The sequence below is a fragment of the Phocoena sinus genome, chromosome 10 (assembly GCF_008692025.1).
Source record: "Phocoena sinus isolate mPhoSin1 chromosome 10, mPhoSin1.pri, whole genome shotgun sequence".
NCBI lineage: Eukaryota > Metazoa > Chordata > Mammalia > Artiodactyla > Phocoenidae > Phocoena > Phocoena sinus.
In genome coordinates, this window is record NC_045772.1 from 90,981,475 (window position 1) to 91,005,626 (window position 24,152).

The 24,152-nt window shown below is 38.5% G+C and overlaps 1 protein-coding gene across 3 annotated transcripts in view; it reads right to left on the bottom strand.

Annotated features, from left to right (window-relative positions):
• The window catches only part of PTPRO (protein tyrosine phosphatase receptor type O), a 233,106-nt gene that overhangs the window by 66,090 nt on the left and 142,864 nt on the right, over positions 1–24,152 (bottom strand). For all 3 annotated transcript variants that reach the window (XM_032646712.1, XM_032646711.1, XM_032646713.1), the window contains exons 7-12: positions 20,309–20,505; positions 7,998–8,118; positions 7,469–7,662; positions 6,416–6,527; positions 2,456–2,607; positions 1,169–1,289 (exon numbers count right to left, since the gene is read on the bottom strand). In XM_032646712.1, the coding sequence (XP_032502603.1) occupies positions 1,169–1,289; positions 2,456–2,607; positions 6,416–6,527; positions 7,469–7,662; positions 7,998–8,118; positions 20,309–20,505 (897 nt within the window). The remainder of the gene's footprint in view (positions 1–1,168; positions 1,290–2,455; positions 2,608–6,415; positions 6,528–7,468; positions 7,663–7,997; positions 8,119–20,308; positions 20,506–24,152) is intronic.

Below are 24,152 nucleotides of genomic sequence, written 5' to 3' on the forward strand. Positions count from 1 at the left end.
GCATTTATTTTGGGGTTATCATTCTCAAACTGATACTGCCCCAAGAGGTCTACCACCCAACTTTTTGTCCATCTGTCCTCTTTTGCCTACGGCTGATTATAGGATATTACTTCTGAGGTCCCTTTAAGTACCAGAAACTAAATATTTACTTTAATACATGGTAGATTGTTGAACGTAGAAGATGTGTTTTGTGTCATATAGTGTCACTTCCAAGCTGTTTTTCATACTATAAATAATTATTTCGACACTACACAATAAGTTCCAGCTCATTTGCAATAATATCATAGTTTCTTCATTTTCCCTCATCCACGGCTTACTATTTTTCTCAGCATGTTATCTCTACTTTAACTAAGGTTATTTCCCTCTTTCTTTCATCACAGGCAAATCTGTCTAGTCTCTTATTACTTATCCTAACTCTAGGTTTTATTCTAGGGTCCACCTGTACTTTTATATGCTTTATTTTTAATTATTTAAATAATTTATTTCTAATTAATAATAATAAATTAATTAATATCGATTTATTCATTTCTTTATTTTTATACTTCCTGTATGGAAGAACTACTGATCCTGTTACTTCTTGCAAACTCACATTTATTCGTTTTCATTGTATGTAGTCATCAGGTAGTCCCATTATGACTTTTAGAATAGCTAAAAGCTGTACCTGAACATATACATAGGGAATCCATATTATTTTTTATAAATTATTTTTCTTTTATTTTGATTTTGGATTAGAGTTAGGATTTATATCAAATTAAAAAAATCAACATGTGGATTATTTTATCTATGAATTTCAATTTAAGATATTAATGAGGGCATTGCATAATATTTATATAAAAGGGGAATGGTGTCTGATAGGGTTGAGAACACGGCACTAGGTAATCTCTAAGGTCCATCCATCTCTAAAATTCTAAGACTCGTTGGTTCCTCTAGCCTTACTATGAATGATGAACACTCTTGTCTCCAGCACAGTAAACACTGCACTCACAGAAATTTATAAGTTGAATGTACTCTTTTGATAGTATTATGTCTCTTTTGTACTTATAAAAGACAGCAAACCATTTTTTTTTCTATTTCATTGAGTTGTGAAGACCATGTTAAACCAAGAGATGCACACACTAGTTCTCCCAGCATGATTATTTTCACACACACACCTGTGTACTTTTCTTACCTAGCTTGACGAGGTGGAGCATGGAGGTATTACTTCCTCTTTCAGTGCAAGCAGTTACGGAGATATTGTAGATATCTCCCGGAGGCAGGCTGAGAATTGTGGTCATGACATTGCGTGTTACCTGCAAGATCATCAGAATGGAGGCTTTAAGCTTCTAATGGCCTTGAACTAGAATACCATTCCAAACAACTACAGGGCTATCACAGATGTTCCCTCTCTGTTCTGTGCTGCAATCTACAGTTGATTAAGCCTTACGAATATATTATTTCCTCTAAACATGATATAAATTTCTCAGCTGAGCCAAATGCAAGGTAGCCTTAAATAGGCACAATACATAAAGGGACATTTTTGTGATTAATTCCTTTGTTTGGAATGGGTATTACTCTGATTTTTTCCCCTCATATTCACAGCAAATTTTAGAAAAAGCAATTGCTTGGTTTTACTAACAGGAACATTGTTCAGCCTTAGCTGAGAAGCTCAAAAGAAACCTAACCATGTCTATGGACACCTGCTTTCTTAACTTAAGACTGTATTTCCCAGTTTCTTCTACAGCTAGTGGGGACCATGTGACCCCATTCCAACCATGGGTAAGAGGAGGTACCACGGGCAACTTATAGATTTGTTCACACCCTGTATGCGCTGGGCCTTTGTGTCCTCTCTTTTCCCCTTCTTGTGGGCTGGAATATGGCTGTAAAGATGAGGAAGTTTTGCCTCTGCAGATGAGGACCACACCTAGTGGCAGATGCAGCAGCAAAATAGAAAGAATCTGGACCCCCGGATGATCCCTCACAGCAGAGGTGCACTGCTAGTGCTGGGTACCATGAGAGAGACATAGGTGTTGATATTCTTTAATCCACAGCCTTAAAAAAAATATTATTACAGTCATTTAGTTGGTACCCTAACTACTATAACAAAAAGCTTAATAAACCAGGAGAAAAGAAATTTGTATTTCCAACACATCCGTATATTTAGGTGCTGGGGATATATGGAGAAAATAATGAAATAACTATGGTTTTCTCGAAAATGTTTAGTATCCTGAAGAAAAAGCTCAGGCATAACTTTAAACACAGGTGAAATCAATAATCAATAGATACAATGATTACTACTCACTACTAAAGATTAAAAGCTAAGCTCTGTGATAGAAGGAATTTAATTTTTGTTCACTAGCCTGTCTCCAGAACCAAAAACAAGTGCCACTTGGCATACAAATATTTTTTTGATGTCTCAATAAATGTTTGCTTCATGGTTTTCAACAGATGCCCAATACTGGGAATCAAAGACACATACACTCTTTTTAATTTTCTTCTTTCCTTCTGCAACAACCATCCAGTGGAGCATTCTAGAATGCGAGAGGTCAGTAGTGTCATCCCCGTATGTCCAACTGATATATAACAGACTGTTGAAATATTCCACAGAAGTGATTTCTGGAGCAACTGGGGCTATGAGGGAGGAAAGAACTACACTTTAGTATAAGAGACTATGAATAATTAAAGTACTTATCAACAGAGCATGAAATCCCATACAGAGTTAATTTAGAGAATTAAAATTCACACCTCATGATGGCCCTAAGGACTCTTGGACCTGTCGATAATATAGTGAAGTTTGGTGGTATGAGGTGGGCACTTGTTTTGTGAGACACTACCTTGTATGGCTCAGACCCAAGACAGCCAGACCTATACCTGAGGAGAGCAAGTTTTTTTATATAAATTTCATTTACAAGATTCCAAAAATGTTCACACGTTTGGGTGAAATTTGGGGTTAATTTATTGTTGGATCAATAAATTAATATTATTAGGCACTGGTGAACTTATTTTCCAAGCGGTACTGGAAACTCGGGTCCTGTAAACATAAATCTTTCTTATTGTGGCAGCAAAGAAGTTTACGGGAATAAAGAACAGTAGGATCAATGAGTAGAGGAACAGAAAAATAATGTCCATAAGATAACAAGACAATGGCATTGACAGTGTCTAGCGCAGTGCTTCGCGGAAGGTAGGCTCTATATAAAAGTTGCTGAAGCAAGTATTAAGGGAGGGAAGGAAAAGATTTTTAACTTTAAAAAGCTAAATTCTCCCTGACACTGAATTTATGAATTTATTTTATAACTTTACGCGTTTAAATTTAAAAAAATTCTGATAGGGGAGGAGAGTTCATCACAAGCTTTATAATACATAAGCTTTGAAAGCACACTTTAATTATTTTTTAAAGTAACTGATAATTCTGAAGGTTTTAACAAATACACAGTTGAATTTAAATTCCATGTGATGTTGGTTTGAAGATAGTCAAGTGTCCTATTCCAAAACACAGTCCCAAACCAACCAATGTTTGGAGGAGAATTTCAACAAATCAAAAAGACTTATTTTCTTTAACATGCACTAATACGTATCACAAACATTCATAACTATCTATGCTTTCAGATACAATTATTCACTAAAGAGATGTGTAATAGTAAAAACCATATTTCTGTTTCATGCTAAGTATGAGTAGCATTTCTATATGTTTGACAATAAAATCTTGAAATATCAACAATGTCTATAAGTAGCACAAACCCATATCATATTGCAGAAAATTCAAATAAAGGAAAATAACCCTGGTTTCTTTATAGCCTCATAACATATTTTTACATAATTCACTATATACAAGAACCTATATGTATATTTCTTCAAAGGATATTTTCTCAAGTTCTAATTTGAGCGAACATATTTAAAATTGCAAAGCCAGAAGTATATATCTCTCGCTCACAGGTATGAAGTCTTCACATTTTTATACTCCATGTTGTTGATTTCAAATCCAGCATATTGCTGAAAGGCCACCAGATGTCATTATTTGTTTATTAAACATTATTTGGTACACCAGCATAATTAGGAACTTGACTTACAGACAAACTGCCTAACAAAGATAATAGACTTGAGGTTCTAATAAATCGCACCTTATTCAAGCATTTTATTCCTATTCCCACACAATTTGGCAATTCGGATTACAATTGGAAAACATACGAAAGTAAAGTATGAGGTCTTTATTTGCTTTAAAATTGAAATGAGGGGAGAAAGCCCCCCCTGACCAAAAGCTAAAATTTCAACTAGTTTTAGATACAGGTATAAAAATAAAACTCAGCTACCATATGTATTTTAATAATGATATAGGGCTTCCCTGGTGGCGCAGTGGTTGAGAGTCCGCCTGCCGATGCAGGGGACACGGGTTCGTGCCCTGGTCCGGGAAGATCCCACATGCCGCGGAGCGGCTAGGCCCGTGAGCCGTGGCAGCTGAGCCTGCGCGTCCGGAGCCTGTGCTCCGCAACGGGAGAGGCCACAACAGTGAGAGGCCCGCATACCACAAAAAAAAAAAAAAAAAAAAAAAAAAAATAATGATATAGATTATATAATTTAATTCTCACACTACCCTATGAGGTATTATTATGCCCATTTTATAGATGTGAGAATTGAGACCATCTGTGTCAATATGCTTAGATAACACTGTGGATCCCCAGTGTCAGCATGATTTAGTGGTTGGTCCCAGGAAAAAATAAGAAATTCCCAAAGATCAATTTATTGGAGACAATAGACTGCTCACCTAGGCAAGTAGCTTGCTTCTTAACCATAGTTGACATATCCAGACTTGCTTTGTCCACCTAACTCTTACCTCATGACCTTTGCCCATTCCCAGGTAGTTCCCAACTTAGAAAGGCACACCTAAACCATTTGAGTCCAGAACTCCAAATCCTATTAATATTTCATTTCTGATGTCCCCCTTGGGAGACACCACGAACACTCTGTCCAGAAAGTGTCCTGGCTCACTACAGCAAGTTCCCTACGCTTAGCTTTGTTTCATTAGCCAGTTGTTAGGCAATATTTTGAGTTTTACCAGTGAGAAAATACAAGTCCAGGATCATTAAGATAATTTGCTCAAAGTTCTACAGCTGGAAATTAGCAGGGTCAAGGCTGCTCAATCAAGTGATCAGATGTGACGTCTGGGCTTTTTCCAGACAGCTGCTCTGTCTAAGGAAAGAGCATTCTCAGAGTGTTAATCTCAATAAAGATAAGTGTATGAATTACTGATACAATGAAGTTTAATTATAATTAAGTACGTGATTATGAATATAGTCAAAAAGGCTAACACAGGGCTTGTCAAATAATTGGTATTTTCTCTTTTTATGGTAGTCTTTCACTTCTCTACTTTAATATTACTATTAACATCTGGAACAAAGGAAGCTCTTGACATTGGCCAGTAAACAACAGTCATGAACTATGTAAGTTGATTGTGTAAGAATTCACATGATTAATTTCTTTCCATTGTTTTTTTAATGGATAAATCTCAACAGGGTAAAGCTAGAAGTCCAGTGAGTAAATTATTTTGACAAAATTATTCTTCACCTATTCACCTAAACAGTATCTTTCTCTTTTCTTTTCTCAGTATAACTTTAATTATGGCTTTGCAGTCCCATCAAAAGTTCTTGAAAAAATCTTAGTTCAGACCATAAGGGTTACTGTTTCTCAGATGAATTTCCTCTTCTTGTTGCTACCTCTGCCCACCTCTGCCATCTCTGCCATATGATAGTTATCTACATAATTTTAGGTTCTGAGGATCCAACACTAACAGTTTTTTGAGTATTTAAACTTTGTGCCCTGTATTTTGCTAAGTAGCTTTTTTAATTGGGAAGTAACAATAGATAATAATAGCAGATTATAGATACTATTATCATCCCTATTTTTCACCTGAAAGAAACTGAGGTTTAGAATAATTAACTTGCTGGAGTTTACAGGTGGAAGGTGGCAAACGTGTGACTCACACACCCAAGTTTATGTGTCTCCAGGTCTGTTTTAATTCCTGCGGTGGACAGTACTGCAGTCAGCCTGTGACTTTGAAAATGGCTTAATTAATAAGGAAATGGAGGCACTCTACCAAATACAGTTATCAAAATGGATAAAATCATTTGAGTGTGGTGTAAAGCTGAAAGCTCTGCCTGCTACATCTCGATTCTAATCAATTCTGAACAGGGGTGCATAAATCCAGGGCAGTGACTCAGGATAAAAAGAAATTAAGGACAGTAACTCAGGATACAAATTATATTTTAATTTTTAAAGGCTATTATTTAAACAAATAATAAATTTTCAGAATCAAGTATATCATCTTCTGTGAAATTGATACTCAGTCGGTCCTGGGTGAATGACTAGCAATTTCTGGAGATGGGTCCTCTCAGAACTTCCTCAAAATAGTGATCTCTCCTCATGGGACCATTTCCCACACACTCACCTGTTATGAAGCTTATGGTGGAACTGTCACAGCAGCTCAGTTCCGGGTCTCCCCATGTTACCATGGTAACTCGAAAGTTGTAGTACCATGCTGGCAACAGATGAGCTATCCTCTGAAAAAAGCAAGAAGACAAAAGACTAAGAGGGAAAATCATATTTTCGGAATACAGTTATTTACTTCTCTCAGGCTATGAAAAAAGTAATTTCCTTTTGCCTTTTTGTATTTCCCATTTCCCATTAAAAATATTCTTTTTGGAATGAGACGACGTGTAAATAAAATGATGCACCACAATATAATATATTTTAAAAAGTGATCAAAAGATATAGAGTCAAATACGTTCAGTATTGGTTTCCTTTTGCAGTTTCCTAAGTTATATTACACAAGAGAATTAGTATTTATTTGTACGTCACTGTATGTACATGTCCTCCGATTTCTAAGGCAAACAACCTTTCACAACTTTATATTCTCCCAGTATGGACCATAAAGATGCATCCATATTGGGTGGCAATCACCAGAGTTGTCAACTGGGTAGAGGACAATTGTGTAATTTGTATGTGACCTGTAGCTAACCTGCACTTTTAAAATTATTCTAGTCTCAGAAAGAGCAATCTTTTCCTGCTCTCTTGAAGAACATCCTCTAAGGGTCTGACATTATTGGTATTTAACTGATTTTTCAATGTCAAGAAGAGCCATCATTAGAGTTAAGCAGTGTCAACTAATTATTGAATGACTAGAGGAAATCTCCTGTGTTTTCTTCCTTAGGAGCAGAGAGAAACAATAAGCACTTGGTAGGTCTACTAAAATGTGAATTAGCAAATACACTCAATTAAGAGTGAAAGCTAGTTTCACACAATTCTCTCTCTCTTTCTCAAAAAACAACAAAAAAATTAAAAGCAAAAACAACCCCAAACCTTGAAAGTAGCAAGCTACCTGTGTGTATTTACAAAATGGTCTAATTTACATAACACATAATAATTTTTTCAGACACATTTGGTACATGAAAGCATGTCTGTTGACACAGGAAAATGTGACAGCTGGTTAAGGAAAGATTACCACGGATGCAGTCAAGGAGACAGTCGCTGCTATTTCATAGTAAGTTGTCCATTCTGATGTCATTGTTGTAGGGTTGAAATAAAACATTTCAACCACATATTTTCTGAACACTCCTAAATAAGGTCTGGTCCAGCTCAAAACCACTGCTGTAGGACCCAAGGGATAGAGCATTAAATCCTTTATTCCAGTTGGAACTAAGAAGGGAGGGGAGTGAAAAAAGAAAGTCAAGAAGGAATGTTTAATATCTTAGCAATAGCTTCACACTGCTACCTAATAACTAGGTTTTTCACTCTTCTGATACAATCATTAAAAACTAAAAATATTTGCCTGAGATTTTCTTTTTCCCAAGTAATGGATGCTAAGGATGGCTTCCAGGTATACAATTGTAATCATTAATTACTCTGAAGGTTGACTATTGGGTGAACAAGTATGGACCTCCCATAAATGATGATAATGACTTGAGCTTAGAAATTGCACCCCTCCAAATAGTACTCTGATAAAGGTATTATTCTTGTGGCTGGCAACTTACCAATAGCAAATGTCACAGGGTCTGAAGGTGGTCCAATCAAAGGGCCTTTTCTTAGGTACATCACAACCTGGTACTGGGCACCAGGAACCAGATTTTCAATAATAGATTTGCTTGAGTTCACCTTCAAACCAAACACCCAATAAGATTTATTTAGAGCTGGGCTTTCAGAATGTGACACAGAGGCTAACATCATTTTCAGGGACACTTTGTGAAATCACAAATGCCTCTGAAATCCAGAAGCCTTTACTTATGCTGAGGAAGGTCAAATTTCAAAATTAGGATGATATATAGTTTATATGAGCACTGGAGGAAACCCAGAACATTCAAATTCTAAGGCTAGATTTAATAAGCCCCATGAACTGCTTTATACCCATCAATGTCAATTGTAACTACGTACACTAGAAACACATCAGCCTCTAACCATAATCAAATCAGGAATAACATAAGGATAGTCTGACATCCTAAATTGTAGTGTCAGCTGATTACATGCAAAGATCAGTGCAGGAATGTCTTTAGTCTCTCATCACTTAGAAGCATATAATATTTAATTATAGTGATGGAAATTACCTCAGAGATTATCTAGTCCAAATCTCTCATTTAACAGATCAAGAAAGTGAAGCTAGAGAATAGCCAAGATCACATATCTAGATCAGTGTTGGGACTGGAAGCCTAGCATTGTGTCCTCTACTCCATGATACAGGCCAAGTAGCAAGATACAGCAGTAAGCATTTTGCAAGGCTACTGTGACAACCTGCCAAGAATGAATCAGGAAGAAACAGATAATCTGAACAGACTGAATACTAGTAGTGAAATTGAATTTGTAATTAAAAAAAAAAAAAAAACTCCTAGCAAACAAAAGCCCAGGACTGGATGGTTTCACAGGGGAATTCCACCAAACATTATAAAGAAAAGCTAATTCCGGGAGTCAAGATGGCATACTAGGAGGATGTGGAATTCACGTATCCTCACAACTAGGGCACTTACCAGGCATCAGTGGGGGACCATGGACACCTAAGGGGACAGGAGGAACACCCAGCAACCGGCTTGCAGGATCTTGGTTCCCAGGCCGGAGGTTGGACCCAAGTTCCTCTGGTGGGAGCTCTGAGTCCAAACTGCTGGACCAAAAGGAGAACCTCAGAGCCCAGGGAATATCAATTGGAGTGAGACCTCCCAGAGGTCCTCATCTCAGCACCAAGACCCAGCTCTATCCAGCTGCCTGCAAACTCCAGTGCTGGACGTCTCAGGCCAAATAACCGGTAAGACAGGAATACAGCACCACACATCAAAAAAAAAAAAAAAAAAAAAAGAAGAAGAAAAAAGAAAAGAAACAACAAAAAATTTGTTACAGACAAAGAATCAAGGTAAAAACCTACAAGACCAAAAAAAAAAAAAAAAAAAACCAAAAAAGAAGATGAAATAGGTAAGCTACCTGAAAAAGAATTCAGAGTAATGATAGTAAAGATGATCCAAAATCTCAGAAACAGAATGGAGAAAATACAAGAAACATTTTAAAAAGATCTAGAAGAACTAAAGAGCAAATAAACAGTGATGAATGACAAAATTACTGATATTAAAAATACTCTAGAAGGAATCAATAACAGAATAACTGAGGCAGAAGAACGGATAAGTGAGCTGGCAGAAAAAATGGTGGAAATAACTGCCAGGGAGCAGAATAAAGAAAAAAGAATGAAAAGAATTGAGGACAGTCAGAGAGACCTCTGGACAACCTTAAATGCAACAACATTCAAATTATAGGGGTCCCAGAAGAAGAGAAAAAGAAAGGGTCTGAGAAAATATTTGAATAGATTATAGTGGAAAACTTCCCTAATATGGGAAAGGAAATAGTCAATCAAGTCCAGGAAGCACAGAGAGTACCACACAGGATAAACCCAAAGAGAAACACTGAGACACATATGAATCAAACTATGAAAAATTAAAAACAAAGAAAAAATATTGAAAGAAGCAAGGGAAAAGCAACAAATAACATACAAGGGAATCCCCATAAGGTTAACAACTGATTTTTCAGCAGAAACTCTGCAAGCCAGAAGGGAGTCGCAGGACATATTTAAAGTGATGAAAGAGAAAAACCTACAACCAAGATTACTCTACCCAGCAAGGATCTCATTCAGATTCGACAGAGAAATTAAAAATCTTTACAAATATACAAAAGTTAAGAGAATTCAGCATCACCAAACCAGCTTTACAACAAATGCTAAAGGAACTTCTCTAGGCAGGAAACACAAGAGAAGAAAAAGACCTACAATAACAAACAAAACAATTAAGAAAATAGTAATAGGAACATACATATCGATAATTACCTTAAATGTAAATGGATTAAAAGCTCCAATCAAAAGACATAGACTGGATGAATGGATACAAAAGCAAGACCTGTACATACGCTGTCTACAAGAGACCCTCTTCAGACCTAGGGACATATACAGACTGAAAGTAAGGGGATGGAAAAAGATATTCCATGCAAATGGAAATCAAAAGAAAGCTGGAGTGGCAATTCTCATATCAGACAAAATAGACTTTAAAATAAAGGCTATTACAAGAGACAAAGAAGGACACCACATAATGATCGTGGGGTAAATCCAAGAAGAAGATATAACAATTGTAAATATTTATGCACCCAACACAGGAACACCCCAATACATAAGGCAAATGTTAACAGCCATAATATTGGCAATCGACAGTAAGACAATCATAGTAGGGGATTTTAACACCCCACTTTCACCAATGGACAGATCATCCAAAATGAAAGTAAATAAGGAAACACAACCTGTAAATGACACATTAAACAAGGTGGACTTAATTGATATTTATAGGACATTCCATCCAAAAACAACAGAATACACTTTCTTGTCAAGTGCTCATGGAACATTCTCCAAGATAGGCCATATCTTGGGTCACAAATCAAGCCTTGGTAAATTTAAGAAAATTGAAATCGTATCAAGTATCTTTTCTGACCACAACACTATGGTTGTGTTACAGGAAACAAACTGTAAAAAATACAAACATGGAGGCTAAACAATACACTACTAACTAACCAACAGATCACTGAAGAAATAAAAAAATACCTAGAAACAGATGACAATGACCCAAAACCTATGGGAAGCAGCAAAAGCAGTTCTAAGAGGGAAGTATATAGCAGTACAATCATACCTCAAGAAACAACTCAAATAAACAACCTAAACTTAGACATAAAGCAATTAGAGAAAGAAGAACAACAAAAAAAACCTCCAAAGTTAGCAGAAGGAAAGAAATCATAAAGATCAGATCAGAAATAAATGTAAAGGAAATGAAAGAAACAGTAGCAAAGATCAATAAAACTAAAAGCTGGTTCTTTGAGAGGATAAGCAAAATTGATAAACCATTAGCCAGACTCATCCAGAAAAAAGGAAGAAGACTCAAATGAACAGAATTAGAAATGAAAAAGGAGAAGTAACAACTGACACTGCAGAAATACAAAGGATCATGAGAGATTACTACAAGCTACTATATGCCAATAAAATGGACAACCTGGAAGAAATGGACAAATTCTTAGAAAAGCACAACCTTCCGAGACTGAACCAGGAAGAAATAGAAAATATAAACAGACAAATCACAAGCAATGAAATTGAAACTGTGATTAAAAATCTTCCAACAAACAAAATCCCAGGACCAGATGGCTTCACAGGGGATTCTATCAAACATTTAGAGAAGAGCTAACACCTCTCCTTCTCAAACTCTTCCAAAATATAGCAGAGGGAGAAACACTCCCAAACTCATGCTACGAGGCCACCATCACCCTGATACCAAAACCAGACAAAGATGTCACAAAAAAAGAAAACTACAGGACAATATCTCTGATGAACATAGATGCAAAAGTCCTGAACAAAATACTAGTAAACAGAATCCAACAGCCCATTAAACAGATCATACACCATGTTCAAGTGGAGTTTATCCCAGGAATGCAAGGATTCTTCATTATATGCAAATCAATCAATGTGATACACCATATTAACAAATTGAAGGATAAAACCATATGATAATCTCAATAGATGTAGAAGAAGCTTTTGTCAAATTTCAACACCCATTTATGACAAAAACTCTCCAGAAAGTAGGCATAGGTGGAACCTACCTCAACATAATAAAGACCATATATGACAAACCCATAGCCAACATCGTCCTCAGTGGTGAAAAACTGAAACCATTTCCACTAAGATCAGGAACAAGACAAGGTTGCCCACTCTCACCACTATTATTCAACATAGTTTTGGAAGTTTTAGCCACAGCAATCAAAGAAGAAAAAGAAATAAAGGAATCCAAATTGGAAAAGTAGAAATAAAACTGTCACTGTTTGCAGATGACATTATACTATACATAGAGAATCCTAAAGATGCTACCAGAAAACTACTAGATCTAATCAATGAATTTGGCAGAGTAGCAGGATACAAAATTAATGCACAGAAATCTCTTGCATTCCTATACACTAATGATGAAAAATCTGACAGAGAAATTAAGGAAGCATTCCCATTTACCATTGCAACCAAAAGAATAAAATACTTAGGAATAAACCTACCTAAGGAGACAAAAGACCTGTATGCAGAAAACTATAAGACACTGATGAAAGAAATTAAAGATGATACAAACAAATGGAGAGATATACTATGTTCTTGGATTGGAAGAATCAACATTGTGAAAATAACTGTACTACCTAAAGCAATCTACAGATTCAATGCAATCCCTATCAAACGACCAATGGCATTTTTCACAGAACTGGAACAAAAAATTGCACAATTTGTATGGAAACACAAAAGACCCCGAATAGCCAAAACAATCTTGAGAAAGAAAAATGGAGCTGGAGGAATTAGGCTCCCTGACTTCAGACTATACTACAAAGCTACAATAATCATGCCAGTATGGTACTGGCACAAAAACAGAAATATAGATCAATGGAACAGGATAGAAAGCCCAGAGATAAACCCACACACATATGGTCACCTTGTCTTTGATAAAGGAGGCAAGAGTATAAAATGGAGAAAAGACGGCCTCTTCAATAAGTGGTACTGGGAAAACTGGAATAAAAGAAGGAAATTAAACACTCCCTAACACCATACACAAAAATAAACTCCAAATGGATTAAAGGCCTAAATGTAAGGCCAGACACTGTAAAACTTTTAGAGGAAAACATAGGCAGAACACTCTATGACATAAATCACAGCATGATCCTTTTTGACCCACCTCCTAGACAAATGGAAATAAACAAATGGGATCTAATGAAACTTAAAAGCTTTTCCACAGCAAAGGAAACCATAAAAAAGACGAAAAGACAACCCTCAGATTGGGAGAAAATATTTGCAAACAAAGCAACTGACAAAGGATTAATCTCCAAAATTTACAAGCAGCTCATGCAGCTCAATATCACAAAAACAAACAACCCAATCAAAAAATGGGCAGGAGATCTAAATAGACATTTCTCCAAAGAAGACATACAGATTGCCAAACACATGAACGGATGCTCAACATCACTAATCATTAGAGAAATGCATATCAAAACTACAATGAGGTATCACCTCACACTGGTCATAATGACCATCATCAAAAAATCTACAAACAATAAATGCTGGAGAGGGCATGGAGAAAAGGGAACCCTCTTGCACTGTTGGTGGGAATGTAAATTGGTACAGCCTCTATGGGGAACAGTATGGAGGTTCCTCAAAAAACTAAAAATAGAACTACCATATGACCCCGCAATCCCACTACTGGGCATATATCCTGAGAAAACCATAATTCAAAAAGAGTCATGTATCACAATGTTCATTGCAGCTCTATTTAAAATAGCCAGGACATGGGAGCAATCTAAGTGTCCATCAATAGATGAATGGATAAAGAAGATGTGGCACATATATACAATGGAATATTACTCAGCCATAAAAAGAAACGAAATCGAGTTATTTGTAGTGAGGTGGGTGGACCTAGAGTCTGTCATACAGAGTGAAGTAAGTCAGAAAGAGAAAAACAAATACCCTATGCTAACACATATATATGGAATCTTAAAACAAAATTGTTCTGAAGAACCTAGGGGCAGGACAGGAATAAAGACACAGACTTAGAGAATGGACTTGAGGACATGGGGAGTGGGAAGTGTAAACTGGGAAAAGTGAGAGAGTGGCATGGACTTATATATACTACTGAATATAAAACAGATAGCTAGTGGGAAGCAGCTGCATAGCACAGGGAGATCAGCTTCGTGCTTTGTGACCACCTAGAGGGGTGGGATAGGGAGGGTGGGAGGGAGACACAAGAGGGAGGAGATACGGGCATATATATATATATGTATAGCTGATTCACTTTGTTATAAAGCAGAAACTAACACATCATTGTAAGGCAATTATACCCCAATAAAAATGTTAAAAAATATTGAATCACTATGCTATATAGCTGAAAGTAATATAATATTGTGAATTTATTATACTTCAATAAAAAAAGGTAATAGCAGTTAGCACTTTGCAAGTCTACTGTGACCCAATAAAATAATGTTGTAGAGAACATCTCTCATTTAGATGAGCTCTTCTACTGTTCCTTTTAAAAAAATCTTCTAGCTATGGAAAAAATACCATATAGAGAAAAGTAGTGTGAACAGACAGATGAGCAAAATGTATTTATTAATATTGAATGTTGGCATGCATAAGAATTGATGTTTAACTAATAGGTTAAGAAATGTGCTGCTTTGCCCGTTAGTGCCTCTGATATTTTAGACAGTTTTGCTTAGTGGAACAAACACAGGCTCTCTATTAGACTGCCTGAGATCAAATCCTGACTCCACACCTTGTAAGCATGGGAATTTATTTGTAATTTTTAATCTCTTTATAATTCTTACCTTGACTTCCTCATTGATAAACTATAGGTAACATACCTAGTAGAGTGTTAGGATCCTTAAACTAGAGTATCAATAAAGTTAACTCTTACTACTCATTAACTTTTTGGCATCTAGAGTACCTAAAATTGTAAAATTGCTACAGAAAGGAGCATGAATCAATGAAGAAGAATATTGTTGACAACTTACCTATGCTGTAAGTTTTTTGTGTCTCATCATGAGTTTAAGAATAAACATAGTTATGGTTATATGATATAAATGTTAAACTTTTTCAATACTAAACAATGATTCTACACAGTAGAAATTGTATAATTTGAACTGGTACAACTTGTTCTACATGTAAGTAAGGAAACAGCACACCAAAGTTTCTTTTCCAATAACTTGATCAAAATAAGATTAAACTGAGTTAATAAATGAGCATTTCCACCTTTTCTTTCCTATTTACACTCATGTCAGTATTTCTTGCCCATGTTTTAGAATTTTGATTCTCCTGGAAGCCATCTAAACAGAGTTTGACATCTCATCTAATAGAGCGCTTCCTGAAGAGACAAACTACGCATAAGAACACATGTTTTGCAGAGCCAGCAGTACTGTTTTATCTCTTTAGAATGTATTTTTAAGTAATAAAACTAATAATCATCATTGTAAAAATTGCTCACACCATAGAAGAGCAAATGAAGTCAATTGGAAGTCTTTCTGTCCTCCTCTCACCATTTCCCACTTTTTGGCAGGCAATCTTCTAGGCCCTCCTTGATACATATATACACAAATAATATGATATTGAACCATATAGGTATTATATTATCGACATTACTCCAAACTTTTCTTTTAAACTTCACAAACATTGTAGACATGTGAACATACCTGCAAATCGAACCTTGCTCATTAATCACTCATTTAGAATATTTAGAATAACACAGAGTGTAGATTGTTTCAGGGTGAGGTTAAAGTTTCTTTGGTTTGATAATATTTTAGGCAGTTGTTGATTTTAATTATTCAAATGACTTCCTGGAATCATAACCACTTAAATATACTCTCATAATAAGTTCATCTTAGGAAAATTACACTGCCTTTAAAAAAATAAGAACGAACAATGTGTATATATATTACACTACTAAAAACATGAGAAGGCAAATGATATTGCACATGACCTTGGTGACAAATTATGAACTAATTTCCCCCTAAGTTTTGAATATTTGCTGAGCTACCTATATCACTTCTATTCCTCATACCTTTTTATTTATCCTGGACTTATTTAGAGGTGGACTGGAGGTGGGAAGGGGAAATGCTCCTGTATGCTACTGACTAAATAACATGTGCTTTATTCTCTAGAAGATTACTCCACACTCCTCCCCTAATTTTCACCCCATCTTTGCAATCCAATATTTTCTCTCTCTCATTTCTGACTGGCTTAGTCTCCATTCCAGAGAATTCGGTTCAGCCTAATATACCTCCAGCTAGGCACCAGTCCTATCCCTCCTCAGCTGAAGAAATAGAAGGAAAGATGTACCACAGAACATAGGAAATACTTGATAGACTGTTAAATAACGAGGTTAAACTAGATGATGGTGAGAGTTCCTTTCAGTCTGAAATGGTCTTATTTCTATATTAGGTGATCCTCTTTCCATTAGCCCTTTCTGTACATTTATTACAGTTACTCTGCTTTCTACAGAGAACCTCTATATCTTCTTGCCTTGATACAAAAAGTATTCAGTTAGGTTTGCATAATAATAAAAGTTAACGATCTGGTGCGCATTACTATGTTCCAGACATTGCATTAAGCATCAAGTCCTTTTATCTTTGCTACAACTCTATGAGGGAGGATATGCTTCTCCTTACATTACAGATTAAGACGCTAAGATTTATAAAGAAAGGGACTCAGAGCTGGAAGCTGTTAAAATCAGGTCTGAAACCCAAGTCTGTTTAATTCTAGAGTCTATGTTTTTAGTCAGTACTCTTGACTCTATCAAGATGAGCGGTGAGGGTGACCTTCCCCTAGTATATCACCTGCAATCCGCCAGAAACAACACTCGCCTGGAAGTCAGATCACTTGAGCTGGGGTCTCAGCTCTGATACTAATCAGTTGTGTGACTTTGGGCAGGTCTTTTAAATAATCGGCCTCTTAGCTCTATCATTTCCTCTTTCGTAAAGCTAATAGATTTATTGGTCTTTCTTTCTGATTTAGTCACTTAGTTATTATACATTCCTATAAATTGTCACCAAACTTTTATGGACCAAGCAGATCACATATAAAAATAAACGTACATCCATATATTACATGATGCTTCTTAATTCTGAAATTCACGACTGTGTGTGAGATTTTGGAGAAAATGCCAGAAGCACACTTACTTCAAATAATTGACTGGGTCCTTCATATAAAACATTGAGCACTGGCTTTATGTTTAACATATCAACATAGGTTTATTAATGAATAGCACTACAATGGTTGTTAGAAGGGTTACATCACAAAACTCCCTTCTCCACGAACATTTGCTTATAAACTCACACACAAAACAGAAACCAGACAGGAAGAACATATATATAATGAGGACAAATTCAAATTAAGGGGTACCAATGTACCTACATGGAAGGCCAGACTCTAAGCTTCATGAAGTCAAGGTTCAAATCAAATTTGTTCTTATTTCTAGCATCTCACACAGGACCCGCTATAGAACACAGAAATCAATCAAGCTGTGGGAAGGAGCAGGGGCAATAGTGGCGAATCTCATGAACGATCTAGGTAATCGGTACAGCAATGATCTTGTGGTACAGGTGATGAGATGATGGTAGAGGAAAAGTAAGGAGAATGAAAGTATAAGGGAGTGAAACATTGTGATTAATTATTCATCTGTGTTTGGCTTTGGAATCACTCTTCTTTTTGAGCTGCGTTTTGAATTTTCTGTTTAACATAGCACCGTACCACTGACTATAGAACTAAAGAAATGTTATTATTTTTTTCTTTCTGGATAATGCTTGCTTCAAGAAATAACCTAAGTCAGACCAGTCCCGGCGAGAATGTCTTCTGGATTCCTTTGATTAATGGGTACATGGGTCTAGGCCAATTTTTTTTTTTTTTTGCGGTAAGCGGGCCTCTCACTGCTGTGGCCTCTCCCGTCGCGGAGCACAGGCTCCGGACGCGCAGGCCCAGCGGCCATGGCCCACGGGCCCAGCCGCTCCGCAGCATGTGGGATCCTCCCGGATCGGGGCACGAACCCATGTGCCCTGCATCGGCAGGCAGACTCTCAACCACTGTGCCACCAGGGAAGCCCCTCTAGGCCAGTTTTTGAGATTTTTGCACTGATGTTTCCTTCTTTGAAAATGTGTGTTTGTGTGTGTAATGATGATGATGTAATAATACCACACTCTTCTTGCAGTAATTGAGGTAACACCTAGCACAGTGGTCTAGTTCCCACCCTCCACTTCAAATACTGGCCTCCTTGCCTATAATCCTTAACAGCTTCATGTCTACATTTCAAGAAGCCATTGTCAAAGTGCACTTAAGGGCTTCCCTGGTGGCGCAGTGGTTGAGAGTCCACCTGCCGATGCACGGGACACGGGTTCGCGCCCCGGTCCAAAGGAAAGTCCCACATGCCGCAGAGCTGCTGGGCCCGTGAGCCAAGGCCACTGAGCCTGCGCGTCCGGAGCCTGTTCTCCGCGACGGTAGAGGCCACAACAGTGAGAGGCCCGCGTGCCGCGGAAAAAAAAAAAGTGTACTTTAGGCTAGCTTTTTTTCTGGTTCATTTATAATTTACAATATCTATTTATACTTTTAGCCTTTGGCTTCTATGTTAACATACGTAACTTACACATTAGGTGGGACAAGAAAAACCACACCTGAGAGCAGTCAAGTTCTAGGTCATGTCCTGCAGGCAGGACACATTTTCTATTAATGCAGAGTCAGCCATGCTGCATACCCTCAGGGAAGGAAGCTAATAAGCTTCTCAGTGAGCTGTGATTACTAGCTGAACTGTTTAGCATATTTACTCATTAATTCAAGCCCAGAGATAGCCTCATCTTCAAGTTGGGCTTATCTCAGCCCTCTAAGGCTTTCAAGAGCTCCAAAGGCCGTGATTCCTGAATTCATCTTATTAATTAAAATTTTTTCACCCTTTGAATTACGCTAAATGCCTAATTTTCATGGGATAAATGGAAACACTCTAAATAGCTTTCACACAGCAAACATCTTTTTTGACTGCGTATGATATTTCCAGTGTACTCCACACAAATTGAAAATTTAATTTTTTTCATTTAGGCAAGAAAATACTGTTTGTAAGACACCAAGAATCAGTACCTTTGATCTTATGAAGAAAATAAATCCAGGTTTTAGGAAAACAGGACCGGGCTCCAGGATTCCTGTGGGTATTTAGGGCATCTGAGAGCAAAGTCCGCTCTGGGGCTCAGGCTGGTGGTTTCATTCAGGATTGATGATTGGGCGTGGTGTTCATTCCATAGCCACGCCCAGAACTACTGATTCCCCTGTGTTTCCACTTGCCCCTCCCACCCACCCCCCCCCCCTTGTGCTCAGCTAACGCCTATTTACCCTTCAAAACTCTTCAGTTATGATTAGTGAGGGGGTAGTGTTTCACTTTATGTACTTTAAATTTTTGAATTATCTTTTCAGTGAGCATGCCTTATTTTACAGTTAAAATAACAAGAAACAATGAGAAAAAAATAAAACAAGCAAACAAAACCTCCCCCAAACCTTCTGCTTCGTTATCTCCTCCCCTGCGGGAAGTTCTGAGCAGCTTCCAAATCCTCTTGCCCCAATCCATATTTATTCATGCCCTTCTTTCTGTGAGCTCATATGGCCTCTCGATCATTTACTTTTTTTTTTTTTTTTTTTATGCGTTACGCGGGCCTCTCACTGCTGTGGCCTCTCCCGCTGCGGAGGACAGGCTCCGGACGCGCAGGCCCAGCGGCCATGGCTCACGGGCCCAGCCGCTCCGCGGCACGTGGGATCCTCCCAGACCGGGGCACGAACCCGCGTCCCCTGCATCGGCAGGCGGACTCTCAACCACTGCGCCACCAGGGAAGCCCTCGATCATTTACTTTTAACCTAGGCCTTATTTTATACTCTGCAGTAATTATATGTTCACTTACCATTGTTCTCACTAGATTATAAACTCAGCCAAAGCAAGATGTGTAAGAATTGTCTAGATCCCCACCATCTATCCCAGTACCTGGCACATCGTAGATGTGCAGTATATTCTCTTGGACGAGGAACTAAGTAAAAGGAAGATGGTAGTTCTAAGCGGGCAAAGGAAGGCGACTGTGATTGAAGAGACTCGTGCATTGATTTCCTAGCTCCTCCCCCACTCTTGGTAACACTGCCAGGGACGCACCTGGGAGACCTCAGCACAGCTTCTGGCCATTGGCGGCCCCCTTGCATCCCCCGCGAGGCTGGGCTGCAGGAGGTGAGTGAGCCAGTCTGCCCTTCCAATTCCTTTACCTGACTACAGTACTGCTTTTCTAGCCTCTGGCTCTCCTTTTGTTTCTGGCAGGTGAGTGACACCACAGACACGATGGTGCTGTTGTAGTTTTCTTGGGAAGACGTCCAGGACATCAAGGCAGTGGTTGAGCTTAGAACGTGGACACTCACATGCTGCGGCTTCTCAGTGAGTTCTTCGATCCACTCTCCTGAAGGACCTGGATATCAAATCAGACGCTGAGCTGGTTGAGGTACAAGATTCTAGTTTTAAAAATCATGTGGTTTGCCTTTTGCCCTTACAGAGATACTCCAAGTAAGACTGGCAGCCAGGCTGGCAGGTCTTTACATTCTCTGCTTAGCTACAGTCTCCCCTGGGTGACCTCCCCATTGACCTAAGCAACATCCTGGCAACAGCCACCAAACCAGTTCTACTGAGAGACAGAAGCTCCACTTCAGTTGTTACGTGCCTCTGAGATTATTCCGGTAAATTCCTCACCAGAGAGAATTTACTTCTCTTTTAACAAACAGTATGTGTGGCAGTGTGGCATTTCATGAGTATTTATAATTCCTTTGCTGTTAGGATCTTCAGTCTCTAGAAATAATTATGTTGAGATTCAAATTAGTCTCTACTACAATCGTGTGAAAATTTTTAATTTGGTGACAGCAGGATCAAAGAGGCAGGGTGTGACTACCTTAGAGAAGAAACAGGCAACAGACGGGCTCAATTATAGAAGCTGGCGGAAACCTGGCTGATAATTTGAGGACACGGTGGGCTCCTCATTATAAAATATCTCCCTGGAAGTGCCCGCCATTCGCTTTGTTCTCTTAAATTTCCAAAGTGGTTATTAGCACAGTGCCTGACACATCGTGAGGACCCAAGAAATGTTAAGGTGATTATTATCTCCTGAAAGGCACTGTTAAAATGCAAATGTGCAACTTCTTTTATTTGCTTAGTATACATTTCTCAGTTCCCTCATAGGAAGCTGTATTCCTGAGCCCGGGAGAGGGGAAGGAGAAAGCAGCTCTGTTGGGGAGGGCAGTCCCAGGCTCATGGTTAATTGGGTAAGGGAAAAAACAACAATAAAAATAGTAATAATAATGATGATGGCAAAGAGTGGTAGGACTCGCTGCGTGCCAGGCTCTGTTTTAAGTTTATATGTGTTTACATATTTTAATCCCTTAATTTTCTTAACTAACCTACGAGATAAGTACTAGGATTGATTTCACTTTCAGATGAGGAAATCGAGGCAGAGATAGCACAAGTAGAGCTGGGATTCATGCATAGGAAGTCTGGTTCCAAAATCCATGCTCTTAACCCCTGCATAAAACTTCCTGGATCACTATGAAAGAGTGAAAAGCATGGGTCTGGAGATAAGAAAGTTGGCCCCAAACTCAGTTTTGCTCATTATTAGCAATGCAAGCTTGGGCAAATGACTTAACTACTCTGAATCTCAGTCATTGCATCTGTCAAATGGACAAATCATAGAACGTTAGGATTGAAAAGGACTTTAGATTTTCAGTGCTTTGTTTTACTGATGAGGAAGCTGGAGCCCAGAGATGTGAATGAACTTCCCAATGTCACAGAGCTAGTAATGTTTGGGAACCAACCTAGAACTCCTGTCTCCTGGGTTGGGGCTTTGTGATAACTTATCATGATACCCTCTGATTAGTTACTTCACAGGACCGTGGATGGGATCAAATGAGATTATAATGTGTTAGAGAACTATCTAAATGTGAAGTGTTTTTACTGTTATGATGATTACTGGGGTAGTGGGGGCATGGAGAGAGAAGGTGGGGGGAGGCAAAACGAATTCACTCATTTAATGTCTTTACATTGGGACTGACCCGATAATCAACCCAAGATAATAGGTCACTGCAGGCTCCATGGAGATGGACTTTGCTATTAAATATTTCTAGAATCTAATTCTTCTTCTGACACCAATTTGCTAAACTTTCTGTGACTCAGTATTTTTTTTCAAGTGACAAATGGGGATAAGAGAAATATTCCCTTCATGAGGCTATTGGGAGACTAATGTAAATTTCTGCCTTAATTTTTATCTCTGAGTAAAACCTTCAAAACTACACAAATTCAGTATCCTTTTATTTATTTGTTTATTTTTTTGCGGTAAGCGGGCCTCTCCCCGCTGTGGCCTCTCCCGTTGTGGAGCACAGGGCTCCGGACGCGCAGGCTCAGCGGCCATGGCTCACGGGCCCAGCCGCTTCGCGGCACGTGGGATCTTCCTGGACTGGGGCGTGAACCCGTGTCCCCTGCATCGGCAGGCAGACTCTCAACCACTGCGCCACCAGGGAAGCCCCCAGTAGCCTTTTAAAATCAAAGGCATATACAGAGTACACCTGAATAACTCATTACCACAGAACATCATATCTGAAGCTCTAAAAAGATTTTTATTGGCAGAGAAATAGCAAAATTTCTAGTGCCCTACATTTTCCTAGATGAACAGTAATCTGCATCTTTTTGAAATAATCATATGTTTGAGCAATTCTGACACATTCTCAGCAGCTCTGGTCAACTGGATACTCTAGGAACAGGGCAGAGTGCTTGACACTGGAAAATGGTTCAATAAATATTTGTCGAATGTGCAACAGAATTAACCAATAAGCAAAGAGTTTAACCCCAGCCGAGGGTTTTGTAATTTGGTATGAGAAGCAGGATGTACACAAATAAAATACGTCTAGAAAAATACCACACTCAGAGAAGCTCTGTACTTTGTCTTGTACACTATGATACACAGTAGAAATTCAGAGAAGGGAAGAGCTAATGGCCAGAAGAGTTGTGGGAGTTTTCCCGTAACTTGCAGTGGATCTCTGCTGGCAGACAAGGAAATCTCATGGGAAGAACTGGATACTAAACTTTGCTCTCATTCTCAAGTGATGTCACGTCAAAGATTGCCCATAACTGAAAGACATTTCACCAGTGGTGACATTTTTGGTTTCTTAAGTAAAATTGTTATATGGGATATTTTCAACATTTTTAAGCTGCTAAGTAAAGTGATCTCGGGCTTCCCTGGTGGCGCAGTGGTTGAGAGTCTGCCTGCTAGTGCAGGGAACGCGGGTTCGAGCCCTGGTCTGGGAGGATCCCACATGCCGCGGAGCAACTAGGCCCATGAGCCACAGCTACTGAGCCTGTGCGTCTGGAGCCTGTGCTCCACAACAAAAGAGGCCGCGATAGTGAGAAGCCCACGCACCGCGATGAAGAGTGGCCCCCGCTCACTGCAACTAGAGAAAGCCCTCGCACAGAAACAAAGGCCCAACACAGCCATAAATAAATTTTTTTAAAAAAAGGCAAAATTCCTTAAAAAGCAAACAAACAAAAATACTGATCTCTTCTCTCTGCCCCCCTCCTCCTTCCCCTGTCCATCTTTTTGAGGATCATCTGATGAAAGGTGGTAATTTGCTTTTGAAGGAGGAGATAGAGTATGGTGACCCTCCTTCTCGGAACTCAGTTTTTATCCATTCCCTTCTGGTTCTTCTTTCTGCCGGTCAGAGGCACATTTAGCTCCTGATAAGCTAGGAAACTGGTTTTTGGCCTCTCAACTTCTGGTAAGCATAGTCACATTAGCAAAAAACGTTACAGACATACACTGTTTGTGTAGCTTTTAGAGGCTAGTTATTGCTCTGCTATTATCCCCGATGGAATTGGTAGAAGATGCCCTAAGACTTGTTATTGGAGTATTCATGTTGCTCTAGCTTAGTCTTGTGCTAACTTTTGGAGACCACCTAGGTCTCACTACACCTCAATCTCTCTTTCTTTCAAGCTCCATAAGCTCAATACTCTAATGAGACTTTTCACACGGAAAAACAATATCAATTTTCATTATGGCCTCGAACAAAAGTCCTCTTTCCC